Genomic DNA, 23,346 nt, shown 5'->3' with positions numbered 1-23,346 from the left:
AAAATAAATAAATATATTGAATTATTGTCAAATGTTATGTCTACAACAGGATATTGAGTTTGTATGCACATTATAAAGAATAATAAAACACTATGTATTTTAAGAAATAAAATATTACCAATACCTAAGAAGCCACACACGTGCCCCTCCTAGTTGCATTTTCCTTCCTTATCACCACAAGTAGTATCTACTCTGACTTTTGTGTTATCCATTTCTTTGTTTTCATTATAGTTTACCTAAGTAATATATTGTTTTATTTTGAAATCTTACATGACAAGCACACACCTAGATGGTTACAGAAGGGGTAAAGTTGGTATGATTAGGTGAATAGTAGCAGGAGAGGATAAGCTGAAGAGAATCTCTTGGTTATACTCTGGCTTTGGTTTCCCTACAGGTTTATAAGTGCTGCTTTTGAGGAAGTCGGAGTAAGGTTATGAGTGAGTCTAGGGAAATAAACCCATGGTCCAGCACAGTCAGGGGACCAGCAGGGCTATTCTGCACACCAGAAATTAGTTGTCTTATAACCATGTAGTTTGATAGGGAGTGTGCTGCTCTACCTCTTTGTTTCTCATCTTCCTGTGACCAGCCACACCCTCAATAATGGATCATAACAAGTAACTTCTGGCAAGTGAAATGCATGCCCACACTCAACTCCAGGCAAGGTGCTTTTAGGAGGGGTGTGCAGGAGCTGCAGCACCATGTGGTCAAGACCAGCCAAGTATAGACCATCTGATCCGGGCTCACCTGGACATTCTGATCTTAGTGTAAAAGGAAAGATGGGGCAATGATAGGGGGGATCTTGTAGATGCTAGCCTTTAACATGTCTGCCTGTCTGGTTTGGTTATACTGTTCTAATCTATAATGATTACCTTGAGCATCTGTTGTAAAACCACTACCCTGGTATTTCTCTTTATTATCTTCCTAGACTTCATTCACTTCTGTTTTGAATCTCATATTTCCTAAATCCCATGTCCTTTCTTTTTATGGCTTAGTGTTTCATTTCAGTGGCATGTTTCCTTTGCTAGTTTCTTCTGAAAAGGCGTGTGGAAGATAAATTCTTTAAAACTCGCATGTATGAAAATGTCTTTTTTATACTTGTATTTAATCAGTCATTTGGCTAGCTAAAGCATTTTAGGTTGTAATTTTTTTTTTTTTTTTTTTTTTTTAGTTTGGAATCATTGCTCAATGCTCTTCTAGTTTTCAGTATTGCTATTGAGAAGTCCAAAGTTATTCTGATTCCTGAGCTTTTGAATGTGACTCATTATTTTCCTCTCTGGAAGCTTATAATATCTTTTTTTCCTCTTAATCTTATAAAACTTCAGTGGAGCTTTACACCCTGGGGCCTCTAAACTTGGCATCAGCCCTTCAGATTAGACATTCAATTAGTCCTAATACAGGCAGCCAAATGGCCCTGATACCCACAGGAAGAATGAGGAGCTGCCGTGTGGCACCGGAAAGTCCTAGAAGAGGTGTGGAGAGCTTTGTGCTTTGGGGAAGCTAGTGCTGACACCAGCCTACCTGACTCAACATCCCAAAATCCCCAGAGCCAGTTCAACAGCAGTATTGCTTAGGTATATAGGTACACCACACAGTTAGCCCCGGCTCCATCTTCTAGGGCCCAACTGTTTCCTGGGAGCTGCCTACAGAATCCCAACTATAATATCTGACAAGAACACTTTAGGGACACCCTAATATTCTATCTTAAAAATTAAAAAAAAATAGATAAATAAATTGAAAACACGTGTAGGCAAGAAGCAGTCAAACCCTGGAAACATAAAAATTCAGAGGAGATCAACTCCTCTAGCAGATTACAAGGAAGATACCATTGAAAATACCATCCATACAGAAATTGTTGAAATGATAGAAATAGAATTCAGAGACTGAGTGTGCTGGCTCATGCTTGTAATCCTACCACTCTGGGAGGCTGAGGAGGGTGTATTGCCTGAGCTCAGGAGTTAGAGACAAGCCTGAGAAAGAGTGAGAACCTATATGTATTAAAAAATGGAAAAACTGGATGGTGCCTGTGGCTCAGTGAGTAGGACACCAGCCCCGTATACTGAGGGTGGTGGGTTCAAACCTGGCCCCAGCCAAACTGCAACAACAACAACAAAAATAGCTGGGCATTGTGGTGGGTATCTGTGGTCCCAGCTACTCGGGAGGCTGAGGCAAGAGAATTGCCTAAGCCCAGGAGTTGGAGGTTGTCGTGAGCTATGTGATGCCATGGCACTCTACTGAGGGCAATAAAGTCAGATTCTGTCTCTACCAAAAAAACAAAACAAAAAAAACTAGCCAGGTGTTGGGGCAGGCATTTAAACTTCCAGCTACTTAGGAGGATTGCTTGAGCCCAAGAGTATGAGGGTGCTGTGAGCTATAACACTGTGGCGCTCTACCCAGGTTGACAGAGTGAGACTCTGTCCCAAACAAGCGAAAAACAAAAAACAGAATTCGGAATATAGATGGCAAATAAGATGAATGGAATTGAAGAGAAGATGGTAATGGAAATAAAAAAAAAATTCAAAAATAGTCTCAAGAAAACAATGAAATTAAAGACAAAGTAACCAGGAGATAATTAGGAGGGATAAAACAGACCTTAAGGAATTGAAAGAGGCATTCAAGGAGTTTCAAAACACAATAGATAGTCTCAGAAATAGAGTAAAACACAGTGAACAAAGAATCTCATAAATCAAAGACAAGAATTTTGAACTAGACCAATCATTCAAAGAGGAAGTAGAGAGCAAAAGCAGAGTAATCGCTTAGAGAGATATGGGGCTACACAAAGTGCCCAAATATACAAATCACAGGGATCTCAGAAGGGGGAAAACATCCTAAAAGTATGAAGCTCTAGTTTAAGACATCATGATGGATAAGTCCCCAAGCATGGCAAGAGACCCAGAAATACAGATACTAGGTAATTACAGAACCTCAGAATGACCTAATTCAAGCAAAGCATCTCCTAGACACATTGTAATTAACTTGGGGAAAGTCAAAATAAAAGAGAAAATTCTCAAAGCAGCCAGGCATAAGCAACTTCTTACCTACAAGGGGGAAAAGATCAGGTTGACAGCAGACTTTTCAGCCACAACTTTATAAGCCAGAAGAGAATGGTCATCTGTTATTAGCCTTAAACAAGCCAACATTCAGCCCAAGATTCTATATCCTGCTAAATAAGTTTCATATTTGACAGAGAAATCAAATCTTTTACTGATGAGAAAACATTGAGGAAATTTGCCATGGTAAGACCAGATCTGCAAGAAGTACTCAAACCCATTGTATACACTGACCATCACTGTGTACCACGAATAAAGTGAAGACACCCAGGACAAAACCTACCTTCCACAATGGTGCAAATGATAAAACTAAGTAATGGACCTCTACAAAACAAGACAAACAGAACTCCAAGATACATTTCATTTCTCTCAATAAATGTGAATGTCTTGAATTCCCCACTAAAAAGGCATAGGCTGGCTGAATGGATAAATAGGCACAAGCCGAATACATGATGTCTTCAGGAAACACATATAACCTTCAAGGACAAAACAAGGGTCAGAAAGAAGGTTTGAAAACTTTATTTCAGGCATATGGCCATCAGTAAAAAGCAGGAATTGCCATATTATTTGCAGATTCCTTGGGCTTCAACAAAAGTGAAGAAAAACAAATTTGGACTCTATATACTGGTCAAGGGAACACTACAACAAGACCTTTCAATCCTAAGTATCTATGCACACAACTAAAATGCTTCTAGATATATAAAACTAACCCTAACCAATCTGAGCGATATGATCTTCCACAATTCCATAGTAACTGGGGACTTGAACACCCATCTTACACAAGTGGACAGATCCTCCAAGCAGAAACTAGACAAAGAAATAATGGACTTAAACACAACTTTTGAGCAAATGGGCTTAGGAGACATATACAGAACATTCCACTCCAATAATACTGAGTGTATGTTCTTTTTGTCAGCCCATGGACCATTTTCCAAAATTAAACATATCTTAGGACATAATCATATGTCAATAAATTTAAAATAATTTAATAGAAATTATACTTTGTGTCTTTTTGGACCATCAGAGAATAAAAGTAGAACTCAATTCCAAGAGAAATCCTCAAATCCACATAATATCATGGAAATCAATCTTATGCTGAATGACAGCTGGGTAATGGAGGTGATAAAGAAGGAAATCATTGGATTCCTTGAACAAAATGACATTGAAGCTACAAGCTTTCAAAGCCTGTGGGATACTGCAGAGGCAGTTGCAACAGGGAAGTTATTGCATTAAATGCCTACTTCTAAAAAACAGCACAAATCAACAACATAATGAAGCATCTCAAGGAACTGGAAAATGAGAAGCAATCTAATCCTAAACCTAGCCAAAGAAAAGAAATAGCCAAAATTAGAGCAGAAATAAATGTAATTGAGAATAAAAGAACCATTTGGAGGATCACTGAAACAAAAAGTTGGTTGTTTGAGAAGATTAATAAAATTGATAAACCCTTGGCCAGATTAACTAGAAATAGAAATGTTTCTCTAATAGACTTCGATCTCTAGATCTCTAATAATCTTAATCAGAAATGAAAAAGAGGAAAATAACTAAAGATACTACAGAGATGCAAATGATCATTACTGATTATGACAACTCTATCCCTAGAAATTTGAAAGCGAAGAAAATGAAACAATACCTAGATTCACACTATCTATCTAACCCGAACCAGAAAAAATTAGAAGTCTTGAACAGACCAGTGTTGTTGTGTGTTGTTTGGAGATTCTGATTGGGGACGCAGGGGAAAGAACTGCAGACAGAATGAATATTCAAGGGAGACCGGGACTCGCTCTGGTCGGCGGCCTAGCTAAACTTTACTGATTACCTTATATACTTTCCAACATTCAGTAAGAATTTAACACCTATACAAAGAGGTGAAGTAATATTAGGAAGCTACCATTTAAGATTACAATTTAGTGTGAAGGCTGAGGAACACATATACAATTGATTTTGTTTAGAGTAAAAACATTAGGGAGCCTGGCTGTCTGTCCTCGCTTGCCCTAGGTAAAGTTATACATTATAATGCTAATGAGGGAAGAAGGCAGAGAATAGAACCCAATGCTCCAAGACCGGTCTGTCCATCCTCCAGCTAACACCTTGGCTGTTTCTCCACACCCCCTAGGGAGAGTCACTCTACACATTCCTGCATATCAATAGGCAAGTGTAGAAGCTCAGATCCTCAAGGAAATGCTTCTCAGAAACAGTCTCCTGAAGGAGCACATTGAGGCGAACTGCCATGTCCTGAGCAAAAGATCTTATCTCCTACAGACCAGTATCAAACTCTAAAATTGCAACAATAATAAAAAGCTCCCAAGAAAGAAAACTCTTGGTCCAGAAGGTAGTACACTAGAATTCTACCAAACTGTCAAAGAATACAAGCTCATACTTACATTGTAGAACCTATTCCAAAACATTGAGAAGGAAGGAACATTCCCCAACTCCTTCTACAAAACAAATATCACCCTGATGCCAAAACCAGAAAAAAAAAAAAAAACTAACCAAAAAAAAAAAAAAGCTATAGACCAATGTCATTAGTGAGTATTGCTACAAAAATATTCCATAAAATTCTAACAAATAGAACACAGCTACACATTATAAAAAAGTACATCATGATCAGATGAGGTTTATCCCAGGGATGCAAGGTTGGTTCAACATGCATACATCCATAAATGTAATTCACCACTTAAGTAGAACAAAAACAAAGACCATATGATTCTCTCTGTAGATCAGTGGTTCTCAACTTGTGGGTCGCGACCCCTAAGACCATCAGCAAACACTTCCTGCATATCAGATATTTACGTTACAATTCATAACAGTAGCAAAATTACAGTTATGAAGTAGAAACGAAAATAACTTTATGGTTAGGGCTCACCACAACATGATGAACTGTATTAAAGGGTTGCAGCATTAGGAAGGTTGAGAACCACTGCTATAGATGTAGAGAAAGGATTCAATAAAATTCAGCATCCTTTTCTGAGAACACTTAACAAAATAGGCATTAGTGATACATTTCTTAAACTGAGAGAAGCCATCTACAACAAACTGACAGCCAATATCATACTGAATGGAGCAAAACTGAAGGCATTTCCACTTAGAATTGGAACCAGACAATGATGTCTACTATTGCCACTACTATTCACCATAGTGCTGGGAGTTCTGGCAAATGCAATCAAGCAAGAGTAAGATATCAAGGGTATTCAAATTGGGGCAGAGGAGGTCAAACTCTCACTCTTTGCTGATGACATAATCTTACTCTTAGAAAAACCCAGGGAATCAACTACAAGGCTCCTGGAAGTGATGAAGATATACAATAATGTCTTAGGGTATAGAATCAATGTCCAAAAATCAGTAGTCTTCATATGCCTATAGTCCTAGCTATTTGGGAGGCTGAGGCAAGAGGATCTCTTGAGCTCAACAGTTTGAGTTTGCTGTGAGCTATGATGATGTCTAGCAAGGGCAAAGGAGTGAGACTCCAAAAAATAAAAAAAAATTGGTAAAATAAAATATTCACCCAGATACTCTCCCCAGTTTAAGGGCAACTGTGCTATACAACAAACAGAATAATAGGTATTATATCGCATTATATTCACAGGCTTGAGGATTTAAGAGGCAACATCTTCGAGAGGCCATAATTTTGTCTACCACAAGGACAATAAGCTGATGAATTGCTTGTATAGGACTTGCTAACTTTAACCTTTACTGTAGGGTATCTGTGTTGTTTGTTAATTGGGGAATCTCTGATACCATAATTTAAATCTTTCATCTTGGGTTAGATTCTACAGAGAAGCATATTTAAATCTATTTCTTGGAGGTTAAAGGTTTTATTTTTATTTTGGCAGCCAATAGCGAGAAGGACTGGGCATTTCTTTTTTTTTTTTTTTTTTTGAGATGGAGCCTCAAGCTATCCCCCTGGGTAGAGTGCCATGGCATCACAGCTCACAGCAACTTCCAACTCCTGGGCTCAAATGAGTCTCCTGCCTCAGCCTCCCAAGTAGCTGGGACTACAGGCGCCTGCCACAACTCCCGGCCTGGCATTTCTGAATATTGTCACAGACTTGTGAGGTAGGGAAAAAGAAATCACTCAAAGATGTGGAATGGAGATTGGAACACAGGGACCTAAGTAACTGCTTCACAAAACCCTTTCATTTAGTCTTCCTTATTTAGCCATCTCTTTTGACTTTGGTCTCAGTTCTGGACATACCTAGTATTGCCAGTTCCTGTGCCTTGTGAGTATTCTTCAGTATATATGGGAATTATTTTTGGTTTTCCCTGTTCACCTTTCTCAAGTCTGGTAGGTCAGTTATTACTTGTCTTATTTATTTTTCATATTCTAAGGTGTCTAAAATCTTATCGCTATTGTCTTACTCTTAGGACCAACTTGTGGGTTTATTACATATAAAAACATATACTATGGGTTGTTTTTTGAGCTTTAAGAGGGAGCAAAATTAAATATCTGTGCTCTTTTTAACATTTTCATTATCTTTCAACTACCATGAAATTTCCCAGAGTCTGTGGATCCCCAAGACATGCTTTAAAAAGCAGATTGTAAGATTGAGAATGATATGCTATAGTACCTCAAGTGATCTTCTCTTATGCTCAGTCCTATTTCTGAGAAAATAAAGCAGATTACTTTCCTCATCTCACTCTTTTAATGTCTAATAAGATGTGGTATTTTTCTGTGAGCATACTTCCCTCTGCCTAGAATGTTCGCTGTGCTCCAGACTTTTTCTGCATCTTGCTCAGTAGACTGAAAGTTTCTTTCTTGGGTTTAATACAGATCAAATTTTACCTTCTTCTGTGACACTTTCTCTATTCCCTCCATAGATACATGTGCTCCTACTTTAGGGCTATTTCAGCAACTCATTTCTACCTCATTTTAAATTTATGTCCATCTCACACTACCAGATTGTGTGCTCATACAGGACAAGGACCAACTTAGTCACCTGGTTTCTCTGGTGCTCCCAGTACTGGGCACATTGTATGCACTTAATGTTGCTGAATGAGGAATCCTTTTTAATCTTTCACAAACCTTAATAGCAGTCATAAACCTTGAATAGCCAAGACATTACTCAGAAGTAAAAACAAATCAGGAGGACTCATGCTACCAGACTTCAGGCTATACTATAAATCTGTAGTTATCAAAACAGCATGGTACTGGCTCAAAAATAGAGTGGTAGGTATATGGAACAGAATAAAGAACCAACAGATGAACCCTGCCGCTTATCATCATTTGATCTTTGATAAGCCTATCAAAAACATTCATTGGGGGAAATATTCCTTATTTAACAAATGATGCTGGGTGAACTGGCTGGCAACCTGTAGAAGACTGAAACTGGACCCTCACCTTTCTCCATTAGCAAAAATTGACTCTCACTGGATAAAATATTTAAACTTAAGACAACTGAGAAAATGACATGAAGGCTGTGTTGACCAGTTTGATGGAAGTAGTTTGGATTGCATGTGAAAACCCCACACTGTACCCCAGAAGTGCATTAATGTACATAGTTACCATTCAATAAAAAAAAAGAAAAAAAATAAACTTAAGACAGGAAACTATAAAGATACTAGGAGAGCGTGCAGGGAAAACACTTGAAGAAATTGTCCTGGGAAAATATTTTATGAGGAAGACCCCCCCGGGCAATTGAAGGAACACCAAAAATATATCACTGGGATCTGATCAAACTAAAAAGCTTCTGCACAGCCATGAACACAGTAAGTAAAGCAAGCAGACAGCCCTCAGAATGGGAGAAGATATTTGTAGGTTATGTTTCTGACAAAGGTTTTATAACTAGAATCTACAGAGAACTCAAAGTAATTAATAAGAAAAGAACAAATGACCTATTTCCTTGTGGGCAAGAGACTTGAACAGAAGATTCTCTGAAGAAGATAGCCACATGGCCTACAAACACATGAAAAAATGCTCATAATCTTTAATCATCAGAGAAATGCCAATCAAAACCACTTTGAGATATCATCTAACTCCAGTAAGATTAAATCTCATCACAAAAATCCCAAAACTACAGATGTTGGTGTGGATGTGGAGAGAAGGGAACATTTCTGCACTGCTGGTGGGAATGCAAGCTAATATGTCCTTTTTGGAAAGAAGTTTGGAGAACACTTAGGGAACTAAAAGTAGACCTGCTGTTTGATCCTGAAATTCCTCTACTAGGTATGTATCCAGATGACCAAAACTCATTTTACAACAAAGGTATTTACACCAGAATGTTTATTGCAGCCCAATTCATAATTGCCAAGTCATGGAAGAAGCCCAAGTACCCATCAACCCCTGAAAGGATTAACAAATTGTGGTATATGTATACCATGAAATATTATGCAGCCATAAAAAGATGTAGACTTCACATCTTTTATATTTACCTGGATGTAGCTGGAACATATTCTTAATAAAAACTATCTCAAGAATAGAAGAAAAAGTCTCTAATGTACTCAATACTGTTATGAAACCAATATATAATCATCCACACTTTCATATGGATGATAAAACACAAGTATAGTCCAGAATGAAGGACAGAAGAAGAGAGGTGGGGCTGGAAGAAGGGAGGGTAATTGATGGGATGCCACCTATTGTGCACAATGCAAGAGTTCATGTCAAGACTATTAAGAGTAGAGTATAAAGGTCTTGACACAAGTAAGTGAGGTGAAGGTTATGTTAACCAGTTTGATATGAGCATTCCAAATCATATATAAAATCAGGACATTGTATGCCATAAATGCATTAATGTACATAGTTGTGATTTAATAAAGACATTACCTGTAAGAAGATTGTATGCACTGAAACATCAATTTTTTTCTTTTTTATTTGAAACCAGAATCATTTTAATATGCTTGGTAAAACTATTGATTTTTCTCATGTATATCAAAGGCTTTGGCATTTATGAATATCTTTGATTAAGAAAGATTATATAGTAGAAACAAACATTTGGAATTTGGGGGCATAAAGTACCTCTACTAGTAAAAAGTTAACACCTTAAAGAAATAGTTTCCTTATTATGTTTTGTTTGTAGGTAAAGTCTGGATTCTTCCATGAAAGTGATTCCAAAGCTGTTGCTAAATCTATTAGAGACCGGGTGACCCTGATAAAGAAGACAAGGGAGAAGAAACCTGCTGGCTGTTTGGAAGAACGCCAGGATTCCCCGTGGAAGTGTATGGGGAGTACATTCCCTCAGCACCAGAATACAACTTTGCCCCATGCTCCTGCTCAGCAGACTGGGACTGAATGTGAAGAAACTGAAGTTGATCAACATGTTCAACAACAACTTCTACAAAGAAAACCACAGCAGCACTGCTCCTTGGTTACAGGTAACACAGTTAATAATTTGTCAGTACAAATAAATGAGAAATTATAGTCCCTAATTTTTATTTTTTAGGAGGGGCAGTAGCCAGTGACCTATTTTTTATCATATATTCCATTTTTTTAAATAGCACTTTTGTGTTTTTTAAAGCATTCTATTAACTATCATTTCAGCAAGCTTTTTACAAAATTTCTGAAATAGGCCAGCTAGTTTCCTTATTTTAAAATTAAGAAATTATTTTAAGTGACTTGTATAAGGTGCTAGTTGAATAAGAATTATAATCTAGTGTCTAGTTTTGTTTAGAGAATAAATAAAATTACCTTATTAACATTTTTGAGGATCTAACATAAATCTTTTAATAATGAAAATTTGGCACTAAAGATATAAAGATACAATTGATTCCTCAAGAAGAAATTGTCTGGACTTTCAGTCCCTTTGTATTGTAGGCTCAAGTATAGCATTAATAGGGTTCCTGTTATCTTCTGCTGCAATGTAGTCTCTTCTCCAGAAGGATTCAATATTTGCATAATAACATCCAATTGTTCTACAATGCCAGTATTTTTTTCTCCAGGTTCTAAGAGAAAGACCATGACACTTAACATTTTAGTGAAAACCTAATGTCAAGTGTTGATTAGTTAGGGATATATGTGAAATGACTAGCAAATGGCGTTGATTTTTATGTGGTTCTTTGGCTTTTGGTTTGCTTTACTAAGACAATTTTAGCTATATCACAAATATCAACATTTCATTGCTTGATGGAGCATTATATGATGGTTTTTGATTAATTCTTCAGTATACTTATTTTATTTGAAGCTTCCTGAGGTTATCAGACTAAAATAACCCTTACAGAACCATTGGACTTGTGCTTTGTATTTTCCTTCTACTTGTTGCTTATTTTCTTTGTTATAGGTGACAATTTTTCTGAGACAGGAGCTGGATCAGTTATACATTCAGATACTTCCAGTCAGCCCAGTATAGTCTATTCCTCAAACCAGACGATGAGCTCTCAAATGGTTTCTAACATCCCACAGGCTGAAATAAATGCTCCAGGACAAGTTTATTCATCTCAGCAACTAGTAGGACATTATCAGCAAATTTCAGGGGTGAGGTGAACTCTTATATTTTTAAGTGTGTAATCAGTATATTTACTGTAAGTGGGAGAGTATATCTTTAATCTTTTTTTTTTCTTATTTAACAGTTGCAGAAGCAGCCAAAACTGACTCAGCCTCATATTTTGCCTTTGGTTCAAGGTCAGTCCACTGTTTTGCCCGTACATATCCTTGGACCTACAGTTATTTCACAACCCCAAGTATCCCCATTAACTCTCCCAGATGTCTCACAGTTAAAGGTAAGGCACATTTTAGAGGCTCTGTATTCATTTAAACAAATTTAACACTGCTTAGATTTTCTAATAGGCAGGTTCTCTTTCATAAACTCAGCATAGTTTAGATAAAGATCATTGAAAGCTAAGTTTTTTATGTTTTCCTTCATGCAAGACATTCCTCTTGAGGGTGTGCCTAATACTGTGTAACTAGAATCTTGAGACACTACTTGTATAATTGGAGAGAAAATAGAGAACTCTGTATGTATGGACAAAAGATTTATTAAGGACTTGGAAGTCTTCCTTTTGGTAATGATGGTTTGTACTTTGTTTTGAACTTTTTTAGACTGGTTTTAATATGGAGGGATATCTATTGCAGTTGATTAGAAATAGTATTTCATAGACTTTCATAATTTTTAGCAGGTCCATCTAAATTCTTCACTTGTTTGGGTTCATGTTCATTTTTGTGGGAGTAATAAATGTTTTTATTTTTCAGACTCTTCAAGTCAGCATTATTCATTTCTGACAATGAGTAAATAGTCTTTGTGTGAGTTAATTTATCAAGACTGTATCCTAGTTCCCTAGGTTAAGGACCCTGGACACATGGTTGGGTTTTTCTTTGTCATCACCCTGTTTTTCCTTCACCCCCTCAGCAGTTATACCCTGTGTGTGCCTTTGCTCTCTGGGAGCGAGATAGTCCAAGCTCCTGGGCATTGTCTGTTTGCCTAGCATTCTCTAGCCAAGCAGGGAATGTCTGGTTTAACTAGCAGCTGGTGCATCTTTAAGAGACTGACATGTAGTCAGTCATAGTTCATCAATAAACTTTTAATAACCATCACCACCTTCCAGGGATATGAGATAAAATAAAATAGGATCCTTGCCCTCAAGGAGCTCAGTCTTATAAGGGAAAGTATACATGTACTTTATAAATGCCAGATGCATATAGAATCTTTTGTGGACAGATTTAGTCTCATATAATTGAAGGTGCCTGGTATTTGGCTAGTGTTGATAAGTGATATGGTAGATATCTGTAATTGAATTCATATTGAAATGTGTTGGATGGGTTTTTAAATTTAGCTTATGTTCAACCACATAAGTATAAGTATACAGGTAATATGTATTTTGAACAGTATTTTCAACATTTAATTTTTCTTTTTTTTTTTTTAGGACAGAGTCTTATTTTGTCACCCTTGGTAGAGTGCTATAGCATCACAACTCACAGAAACCTCTAGCTCTTGGGCTTAGGCAATTCTCTTGCCTCAGCCTGCTGAGTAGCTGGGACTACAGGCGTCCACCATAATGCCCGGCTATTTTTTTTGTTGCAGTTTGGCCAGGGCCAGGTTTGAACCCACTACCCTCAGTATATGGGGCTGGTGCCCTTACTCACTGAGCCACGCACCACCCAAACATTTAAATTATTTTAATTGTGAATGTTACTTACTTATTTTTTTTTTACTTGCTTATTTTTTATAAAAATAAAGTTCATGAAGTTATAAAGAAGAAGAGTGAAAATCACCTGTTAGCTCTAGCTAGAGCCAACTTATGTTTCCATTTGAGGTATAGCTTCTAGATTTGTCTTTATTTATATACACATACATAATTTTATATATGCATGTGTGTATCATATACATGCTATTTTTTGTAGCTTGCTTTTTACTTAATATATAGAAACTGCCTAAGTAAGCACTTTGACCATTTTGGTCTTTTTATGAGCATGGTTGCCCACGTTCTTAGAAGTTATTACAGCCAATCCATATTTACACATATTTCCGCCAACTTCTTCCCTTCTTGAGAGACTGTCTTTGTTCATTTTAGCTATGATATTGAAATCCTTTGATCTTTCTCTTGGGACTTCCACTATCAGGTGTGTGAAAGTATCAGATTCAGATATTCTGAATCTCTGCCAGAGTTTCAATGAGTTATGTGGTAAATGACATGAGCAGCATATTACTGTGACTTGTCTCAGCCCCTTAGTGTATTAAACTAGGATTTACTCATGGTATTATGATTTTTATAGGATTAGTACTGTACTATACCTAGCCCCTTTTTGATATTTTTTTTGAAACTTTTGGAGCATAGTATTATTTTATATATCAATCTGTCTGGGATAGTCCCATTAAAATGGGCATAGTATATGCATTTATAATTTGAATTTTCCTTGTACTAACACCAGGAACTGATGCTGACATTTGGAGAAGATGGACAAAGTTCAGCCCAACCTAACACTTCAGACTTACTGGAGTTCCACAATCAATCCTTTCTGCAGTTTCTTCTCAGACATTGCCTCCTTCGCAAATGACTTCCCAGCATCCAACAATTGGTCTTCAAATCCATTAAGCAAAGCACAAGATGGCAGTCAGAATTTTAGTTTCTTACCAGTTAATTGCCCTCAAGCTTCTTTTTTTCTTTCTTTCTTTCTTTTTTTTTTTTTTTGAGACAGAGTCTCAAGCTGTCGCCTTGGGTAGAGTGCCATGGCATCACAGCTCATAGTAACCTCAAACTCTTAGGCTTAAGCAATTCTCTTGCCTCAGCCTCCCAAGTCGCTGGAACTGTAGGTTCCCACTGCAATACCTGGCTGTTTTATTCTGTTGCAGTTGTCATTGTTGTTTTAGCTGGCCCGGGCTGGGATTTGAACCTGCAAGCCTCAGTGTATGTGGACGGCGCCCTACCCACTGAGCTATGGGTGCCACCCAGCCCTTAAGCTTTGTGGAATCATTCTTCTGTCTCATTTGTAAGCAGTGCACAGAAAGCTGCTGGTATAGCAGCTCCCTTCTATCCATTGAAGGACATTTGGGGGCCAATCAGCATTCACAAAAGATACATTCAATATCCTGTCAGGAGTCTATAACTCCAGGTTCTTCAATGCCACAAAGCCAGACTGCATTTGAAGGACCCTTGTTTCTAAGCTGCTGTTCAGCAGCGGCCATTAATTTTACAACCTAAGATCACCACAGAAAAATATTCAGTAGGATTGTATTCTGGAAGAGCCTGAAGCTCTCTGCAAATTAGTAGCAGCCAAAGAGTGGTATTGAAAGTATGATTCAGCCCCTGGAACAGCCATCTTATTCTGTTCAACCCACTTATCCAGGGCCACTGAGCAGCTCATCACAGCCAATTTACCAACCCAGGCTCTAACATAGCCTATTTATTCACTGCCAACCCTGGAGCGTTCTCTTTACACTGTTCAACCACCAGGCTCACAACCAGTTTTTTCTATGTAGACTTTTTATCTAGTCCCACCTGCAGTAATGCCCTCTTATTTGGCACCAGTTCAAGGGCAACCTGCTTATCTAGTGCAACCTCTGGTTTAGTCATCTTTTCCAGAATAACCAGCATATGTGATCCAGACAGCTTACCCTGTGCAACCTATGGAATAGCCTGCTTGTCAGGCACTATCTCTTAATCATGTCTCTCATTTGAGACAAACTGTTTATACCATCCAGACAACTGAATGGGGAACCTTTATTTATTTATATTATTTTTTTGTAGTTTTTGGCTGGGGCTGGGTTTGAACCCACCACCTCCAGCATATGGGGCTGGTGCCTTACTCCTTTGAGCCATAGGTGCCACCCATGGGGAACCTTTAGAACCCAGCAATACATAATAAACCCTCCTCATGGCAATCAAGTACATGTTACATTCTGCAGATCAGAAGTTACACTCTGTATACACTTTTTGTAGCACAGACTTCTGAGTAACAATCCTATTTAACACAACCCCAAGGTAGCATTTGCTAATGTTGGAACAAAAGATATATTTAACATCAGTGTTAAATACAAAAACATTAGGTACACAGAGGTGTTCTACTGAACCTTTATTTAATGTCCAGCATTCAGTAACTCCATGCTAAGCAAATGCCAGTTTTTGACACCAGCAGCTAAACACTCAGGCCTAGTCAAGTAGCATTATGTCTTAGAGGGCAGTGGAAGGACAGCTTCAAAACCCTGGGCAGATATCCTTCATTCAGCAGGCCTCTTCACAGGCCCACATCCAGTCCCCACATTTTTCAGTACAGCTTACCCAATCACATCTAACACCAAGCCAGTTTTCTCACTCAGCTTTCATTCAGCATCAGCAGATAACTCATTCATGTCATAGACAAGCACAGAAAACTCATCAATTGACTACTCAAGAAGTTTCCATAAATCAACAGCAATTTTTGTATAACTAATATGCTGCTCTTCAGCAGGTACCTCATTCATAGGCACCTAACCAAATTCAGCCATTACTAGGTATTCCAAAGACCATTAAAACCATGATCCAGGTTATACCTCCTTTAGAAGAATGGTTGCAATCAGCGACAATGGAATACTATATAATACAGCCTTTAGAGCAGCTTTAAGTGTTTCAAGCATTAGATAATAGTTAAACTTTTCCCATTCAGAAAAACTTAGCACAGCGTCAGCCAGCATGCATCCAGAAGCAGTCTGCTAACCAGCCACAGTGGCAAGCATCTTCTAGCTTAGAACTTGTTTCTGGGTCATCAGAACCACAATTACAACATTAGAATCTTCTAAGTCAGCCATCTTCTGTTCATCTCCTAACACTTAGCATTCCAGGTCAGGGTTCTATCCCCTTTCAGAGCATTCTGTGTTATAGACACAAGAACATTTACAAGGCCAAGACATTCCAAAGGTAAATCCTCCTGGGGGAAAATGTGAATGGTTGTGATTTTTCTGTAATGTTAAGGGGTTAGGAAAGCAGTCAGCTATAATAAAACTAGCATTGGACTGGGAATTATAGTCCCTCTACCTGGCTCTTTTCTGTACTCATTGGGTGATCTCTTTCCTCATCTGGAAAGTGAGGGGATTACAAAAGAAGATGATAACAACAACAACAACAAAAATTTGAGCATCTGCTAGGGATATATGTATCAGTGAATAAAATACAAAAATCCCTCTCTCACTGAATTTTGGTGTCTAATGAGGAAGGATTACCAATTATCATTATAGAAAGTAAATTATACAACATAAGGGACTTTGGGGAAAATACAGAGCAGAGAATAGAGGAAAGTGGGTTTTAAAGAAGGTAGTTATCGGAGTAGGTCTTATTGAAAAGGTAACATTTGAGCAGACACTTGAAGAAGGTAGTAGAGTCACCAGTGCACATTTCAGGAATAGGGTATAATGGGTACAAAGGCTCTAAGGGAGGAACGTGTCTAGAATGTTTGAAGAATAGCAAGGAAACCAGTGTAACTTTTCAAGATTTTTAGTCCTAAATGTTAGGAGTCTATAGTTCTCTTATTGTTCTATATTTATATTTGCTTTCCATTCCCAAGATACTTCACTTTGGATAGTGGTTTCCAATTTACTTTGTGAGATAAAAATTAATACTGTCAAATGATTCTTATGTGCTAAATACTATTATAAAGGCATTGCATGCATTATCATCACACCACCTCTAGGAATCCTAACTGTCATCTCTGTTTACAAGTGAGTAAACTGAAGTTCAGAAAGGTTAAATAACTTTCTCAGTGTCATGCAGGAGAGTTAGATTTGAACCCAGCACACCCAGTCATTTCACTACACATAGTTGTCCTCTCTGCCAGAATTAGAGAAAAAAAGGTCTGATAACTTAAGTGAGATTTTGTTTACTCAGGGAATTTGTTGAAATAATTAAAGCAAAGAACTAAAAATCTGACTTCTGTTTCTTTGCTCTTCTGCTCTGCTTTAGGAATTTATTGACTAATATAATGCTTTGAGGTCCTTAGATAAAAAGTGTGCTGTGTTGTAAGTTATTTATTGCCTCAAGTAATAGTGTTCCATAAAATTCCCTCTTCAAGAATTCATTATAATGAATTCTAATATGGGTATGCTGACTCCTAATAGAACTAAATGAGAATAAATGAAAACCTTTGTAGCTGAAGTTTCTTCAGATAAGACAGACTATTCCAGGATTAATTTTTTTTTTTTTTTTTTTTTGGAGACAGATTCTCACTATGTCACCCTAAGTAGAGAGCCATGGTGTTACACCTCCACAGCAACCTCAAACTCTTGGGCTTAAGTGATTCTCTTGCCTCAGCCTCCCAAGTAGCAGGGACTACAGGCACCCGCCAGCTATTTTTCTGTTGCAGTTGTCATTGTTGCTTAGCTGGCTCAGGCTGGGTTCGAACCTATCAGCCTCAGTGTATGTGGCTGGCACCATAACCACTGTGCTATGGGTGCTGAGCCAGGATTAATTTTTATTAGAATAAAGTGCTTCATAAACCTTTTGGATTGAAAAATGTTCATATCTGTGGGAAGACTGCATACTTTCTTTGTCTAATTAAAAAATATTCAAACATTTTATTATGAAAATGTCAACTATATAAAATAGTTGAAAAAATACAGCATGAACACTCATATACCTACCACTTAGATTATACAGTTAACTTTTGCTGAATTTGCTTTATTACATATCTATTCATCCCTTTATTAATCTTATTTTTCTACTGCATTTCAAAGTTAAAAGTAAGTTGCTGATATAAGTATTCTTTTTTTTTTTTTTGAGACGGAGCCTCAAGCTGTCCCCCTGGGTAGAGTGCCGTGGCATTACAGCTCACAGCAACCTCCAACTCCTGGGCTCAAGTGAGTCTCCTGCCTCCGCCTCCCAAGTAGCTGGGACCACAGGCACCCACCACAACGCCCGGCTATTTTTTGGTTGCAGCCGTCATTGTTGTTTGGCGGGTCCGGGCTGGGGATTCGAACCCGCCACCTTAGGTGTACGTGGCTGGTGCCTTAGCCGGTTGAGCTATAGGCGCCGAGCCGATATAAGTATTCTTCATTTATAAGTACTTAAGCATATGAAACATTGACTAGAACTCAGTATTTGTGTTTTAGTTTGAATTTATATACAATAAAGTGCATAGATCATAATTCATTGAGTTTTGACAAATATATACACACACCCATGTTATCCAAACCATTATAAAGACATTGAGCAGGTGTTGGTAGACTTTTTCTGTAGGTAGTATTTTAGACTTTGAAGTTTACATAATCTCTGTTGCAGTTATTTAGTTTTGTTGGTGTACACATGAAAAACAATCATAGACAATATGTAAACAAATAGGCATGACTGTATTCCAATAAAACTTTACTAATAAACACAAGTGGTGTACCAGATTTGGCCTGAAGGCTATACCTTGCCCACCTATTGTAGAATAATGCTATTACTCCAAAAAGTTCCATTATACCCAGTCAGTCCTTCCCATACTCCATTAGAATTAACTACTGTTGATTTGTTTTACTATAGATTACTTTAGCCTGTTCAAGACCTTCATGTAAATGTATTCATATAATATATACTCTTGTGTAAGGCTTCTCTCAAATGTTTTGAGATTGATCCATGTTGTTATGACTTTCAGCAGTTCATTTTTTTTGCAGTTTTTGGCCGGGGCTGGGTTTGAACCCACCACCGCCTGGCATATGAGGCCTGTGCCCTACTCCTTTGAGCCACAGGTGCTGCCCAGTAGTTCATTTTTTTTACTGCAGAAAAATATTCTATTTTATGAATACACCAAACTATCACAAACGAGCAGTTTCTGGTTTTTGGATATTATGAATAAAGCTACCATGAACATTCATATAAGTCTTTTTTTGTTTCCATTTCTCTTGGCTTATACCTGGAAATAATTGCTGGGTCATAGAATAAGTATTTAACATTTTAAGAAATTTCCAGTTTGGCTCAGTGCCTGTAGCTCAAGCAGCTAAGGTGCCAGCCACATACACCAGAGCTGGTGGGTTTGAATCTAGCCCAGGCCTGCTAAACAACAATGACAACTACAACCAAAAAGTAGCTGGGTGTTGTGGCAGGCACCTGTAGTCCCAGCCACTTGGGAGGCTGAGGTAAGAGAATCGCTTAAGCCCAGGAGTTGGAGGTTGCTGTGAGCTGTGACACCACTCTACTCAGGGTGACAGCTTCAGGCTCTGTCTTAAAGAAAAAAAAAAAAAAAAGAGAAATTGCCAGTTTTTCAAATTGGCCGCACAATTTTACACCAACACTAACAATGTTATTGGAGCTCCACACCCTTACCAACATTTGGTAGTGCATTTTTTAATTTTAGCTACTCTAGTGGATGTGTAGTAGTAATCTCGTTAGGGTTAATTTTTATCTCCTTAATGACTATGACGCACCTTTTAATGTATTTGTTGGCTTTTGGATATCTTTCTTTGTGAAGTATCTGTTTAAGTTATTTGCCTATTTTATTTGCTTGTGTTTGTCTTATTATTGACTTATAGGAGTTCCTTGTCAGATACATGTTTTACAAATATTTTCTGCAGTCTGTGGACTGCCCATTCATTTTTATAGCAGTTTTATTTGAGGAGACAAAGTATTTAATTTTGATGAAGTTTGATTCATCAAAATTTTCTGTTGTTGTTACTACTTTCTGTGGCCTAGGAAACCTTTGCCTTTGCCTATACCCTCATTCCAAAAATGCCCTCATGTTTTATGTTCTGTGTTTAAGTCTGTGCTCCATTGTTTTTTAATTTAAAATTTTTTAAAAATTTCAGAATATCATGGGAGTACAAACATTTTGGTTACATAAAATTGGTTTTGTACAGTTTGAGTCAAAGTTATAAGTGTACATCACCCAGATAGTACCAATTAGGTGTGAATTTACCCATCGTCCCTCTCTCCTACCTACTTGATTTCTGATGAGTGTTTCCATATATTGATACAAGTTAAATTAGTTCCAGTTTAATAGTGAGTATATGTGGTGTTTGTTTTTCCGTTCTTGTGATACTTAGAAGAATGGCCTTCAGTTCCATCCAGATTACTATAAGAGGTATTAGTTTACTAATTTACAAATGATAAGAAGGGGTGAAGGGTCAAGGTTCTTTTTTTTCCTATACAAGTATCTTACTGTTTCTGCTCTATTTGTTGAAAAGACTTTCCTTTCCCTACATCCCTACCAACACCTTTTATATGTCTTTTTGATTGTAGCCATTCTAGTGAATGTGAAGTGGTACCTCATTGTGGTTTTCATTTGCATTTCCCTCAAGGCTAAAGATGTTGAAAATCATTTTATTGTAACTCACACAGCTGAGACAGAGATTCAGACCCCACTTTGTTGCAAATAGAAATTTATTACACCTGCAGGGGGTCGTTGCCATAGGAGGCAAGCTACCCTGAATGACAGATCAAATGGGTTATATCCTATTTCTGCATCATAGCAAGTAAGCAAAGGAACAGAGGCTGAATCATAGCCATTAGCTTTAGGTGTGTGTGTGTGGGGTTATGTAGTACAGGGAAGGGGGGCTACGCCCTCCCTATGTACTTTCTTCAAGTTTCTCCTCGAAGTTCTTCCCCCTCCCTACACACTCCCTTATCTTCAGGCCTCTTCTCAGAGCTCTCCTCCCCACTCTTGAGGGGGCTGGGACTAATGGATTCAAAGGAAGTTTCTTTTTCAAAGGTAGGGGGCGTGATTATCACAATTTCATATGCTCCTAAGCCTTTTGTATATTTCTTTTTATCTCCTTTGAAGAAATATCTCAAGAACAAAATTAAACAACCCAATTAAAAATGAACTAAAGTGGTTTTTTTGAAACAGGGATTCCCTCTGTTACCCAGACTGGAGAGTAGTAGTTCCAGAAATAGCTCACTTCAGAGCTCAAACAATCCTTCTGTCCCAGGCTCCTGAGTAGCTGGGACTACAGATACCTGTCACCACTCCTGGCAAGAGGTTTTTCTTAATAAATGATGGTGACTGTGACTTTCTTGATATTGAACAAGAAATTAGAGATACAAGCCTAACATCTATTTTACTATCTTTAAAAACTTGATGTTTAATAATTGTATTCTACAACCTACACATTGACGTTAATGTTATAATTTTTAAAAATTAAGTACATAGTTTGTATGTAGCACTATCCATTGGGAATGATTAAGTATGGTAATGTTAGCAAGTTACATAAACATTATATTAATTATAAAATTGTTATTGAATGTTTAAAACTCAAAAAGCATTCTTTTTTATTTTATTTTATTTTTTTTATGGTAGGTATGGAGTCTTGCTATATTGTTCAAGACTCAGGCTGATCTCAAACTCCTGGCCTCAATTTATCTTCCCATCTTGGCCTCCTAAAGTGTTGGGATTGTAGGTGTGGTTCACCACACCCGTCCTAGATATAATAGTTTAGTATGTACTCTAGATACTAGCCCCTCATCAGATATATGATATACAAATGTTTTCTCCCACACTGTGGGTTATCGCTTCAGTTTTTCTATGGTGTCCTTTATGGCATAATTTTAAAAAAACATTGGGTAAAGTCCACCTTATGTTTTCTTTGATAATTGTGTTAGTGCTTTTCACGTCTTACCTATGAAGCTATTGTCTAATCTAAGGTCATGAAGATTTCCCTCTGTGTTTTCTAAGATTTTTTTTGTTTTTGCTAAATCATAGCTGTGTTTGTTAATGCAATCATAGGGTACAATATGCTGGTTTAATAAACAATTTGAAATATTTTCATCAAACTGGTTAACATAGCCTTCACGGCATTTTCTTAGTTATTTTGTTAAGACATTTATATTCTATACTTAGTAAATTTCACATGCCCCCTTGTAAGATGCACTGTAGGTGTGGTCCCAACAATTATCCTCCCTCCACCCATCCTCCCCCCTCCCATCTCTTCCTGCTCCTCCGTTCATCTTGGGTTATAGTTGGGTTATAGAATTCATAGGGAACTGTGGGTGTTTATAAATTGGTTTCATAGTAGGGCTGAGTACATTGGATAGTTTTTCTTCCATTCTTGAGATACTTTGCTAAGAAGAATATATTCCAGCTCCATCCATGTAAACATGAAAGAGGTAAAGTCTCCATCTTTCTTTAAGGCTGCATAATATTCTGTGGTCTACATATATCACAATTTATTACTCCATGCATGGGTTGATGGGCATTTGGACTTCTTTCATGATTTAGCAATTATAAATTGGGCTGCAATAAAAATTCTGGTACAAATATCTTTGTTATAATGTGGTATTTGGTCTTCTGGATATATACCTAGTAGAGGAATTGTAGGATCAAATGGCAGGTCTAATTTTTAGATCCCTAAGTGTTCTCCAAACATCTTTGCAAAAGGAACGGTATTAGGTTGCATTCCCACCACCAGTGCAGAAGGGTTCCTCTTTCTCTACATCCACAACAACATCTCTGGTTTGGGGATTTTGTGATGTGGGCTAATCTTACTGGAGTTAGATGATACCTCAAAGTGGTTTTGATTTGCATTTCTCTGATGATTAAGGATGATGAACATTTTTTCATATGTCTGTAGGCCGTGTGCCTGTCTTCTTCACAGAAGTTTCTTTTCAAGTCCCTTGCCCACCCTGAGATGGGATCACTTGTTCTTTTCTTGCTAATACATTTAAGTTCTCTGTTGATTCTGATTATTAAATCTTTGTCAGAGACATAACCTGCAAATATCTTCTCCCATTCTGAGGGCTGTCTGCTTGCTTTACTTACTGTCTTCTTGTGCAGAAGCATTTTTGATCAGGTCCCAGTAGTGTATTTTTGGTGTTGCTTCAATTGCCCGGGGGGTCTTCCTCATAAAATATTCTCACAGGCCGATTCCTTCAAGTGATTTACCTGCACTTTCTTCTAGTATTTTTATAATTTCATGTCTTAAGTTTAAATCTTTAATCCAGTGAGAGTCTAACTTAGTTAATGGTGAAAGGTGTGGGTCCAGTTTCAGTCTTCTAC

The 23,346-nt window shown here is 37.6% G+C and overlaps 1 protein-coding gene across 1 annotated transcript in view; it reads left to right on the top strand.

The window, feature by feature from the left end:
* Positions 1 to 23,346, top strand: part of WNK3 (WNK lysine deficient protein kinase 3) — a 262,648-nt gene that overhangs the window by 69,550 nt on the left and 169,752 nt on the right. The window contains exons 7-9 of the mRNA XM_003802721.2: positions 10,064 to 10,358; positions 11,261 to 11,454; positions 11,550 to 11,699. Of these exons, the coding sequence (XP_003802769.1) occupies positions 10,064 to 10,358; positions 11,261 to 11,454; positions 11,550 to 11,699 (639 nt within the window). The remainder of the gene's footprint in view (positions 1 to 10,063; positions 10,359 to 11,260; positions 11,455 to 11,549; positions 11,700 to 23,346) is intronic.

This window comes from Otolemur garnettii, unplaced genomic scaffold, assembly GCF_000181295.1.
Source record: "Otolemur garnettii isolate 467f Iridium unplaced genomic scaffold, OtoGar3 scaffold00256, whole genome shotgun sequence".
NCBI classification, from domain to species: domain Eukaryota; kingdom Metazoa; phylum Chordata; class Mammalia; order Primates; family Galagidae; genus Otolemur; species Otolemur garnettii.
Note: the sequence above shows the minus strand (reverse complement) of the source record. Positions and strands in the feature narration are given on the sequence as shown.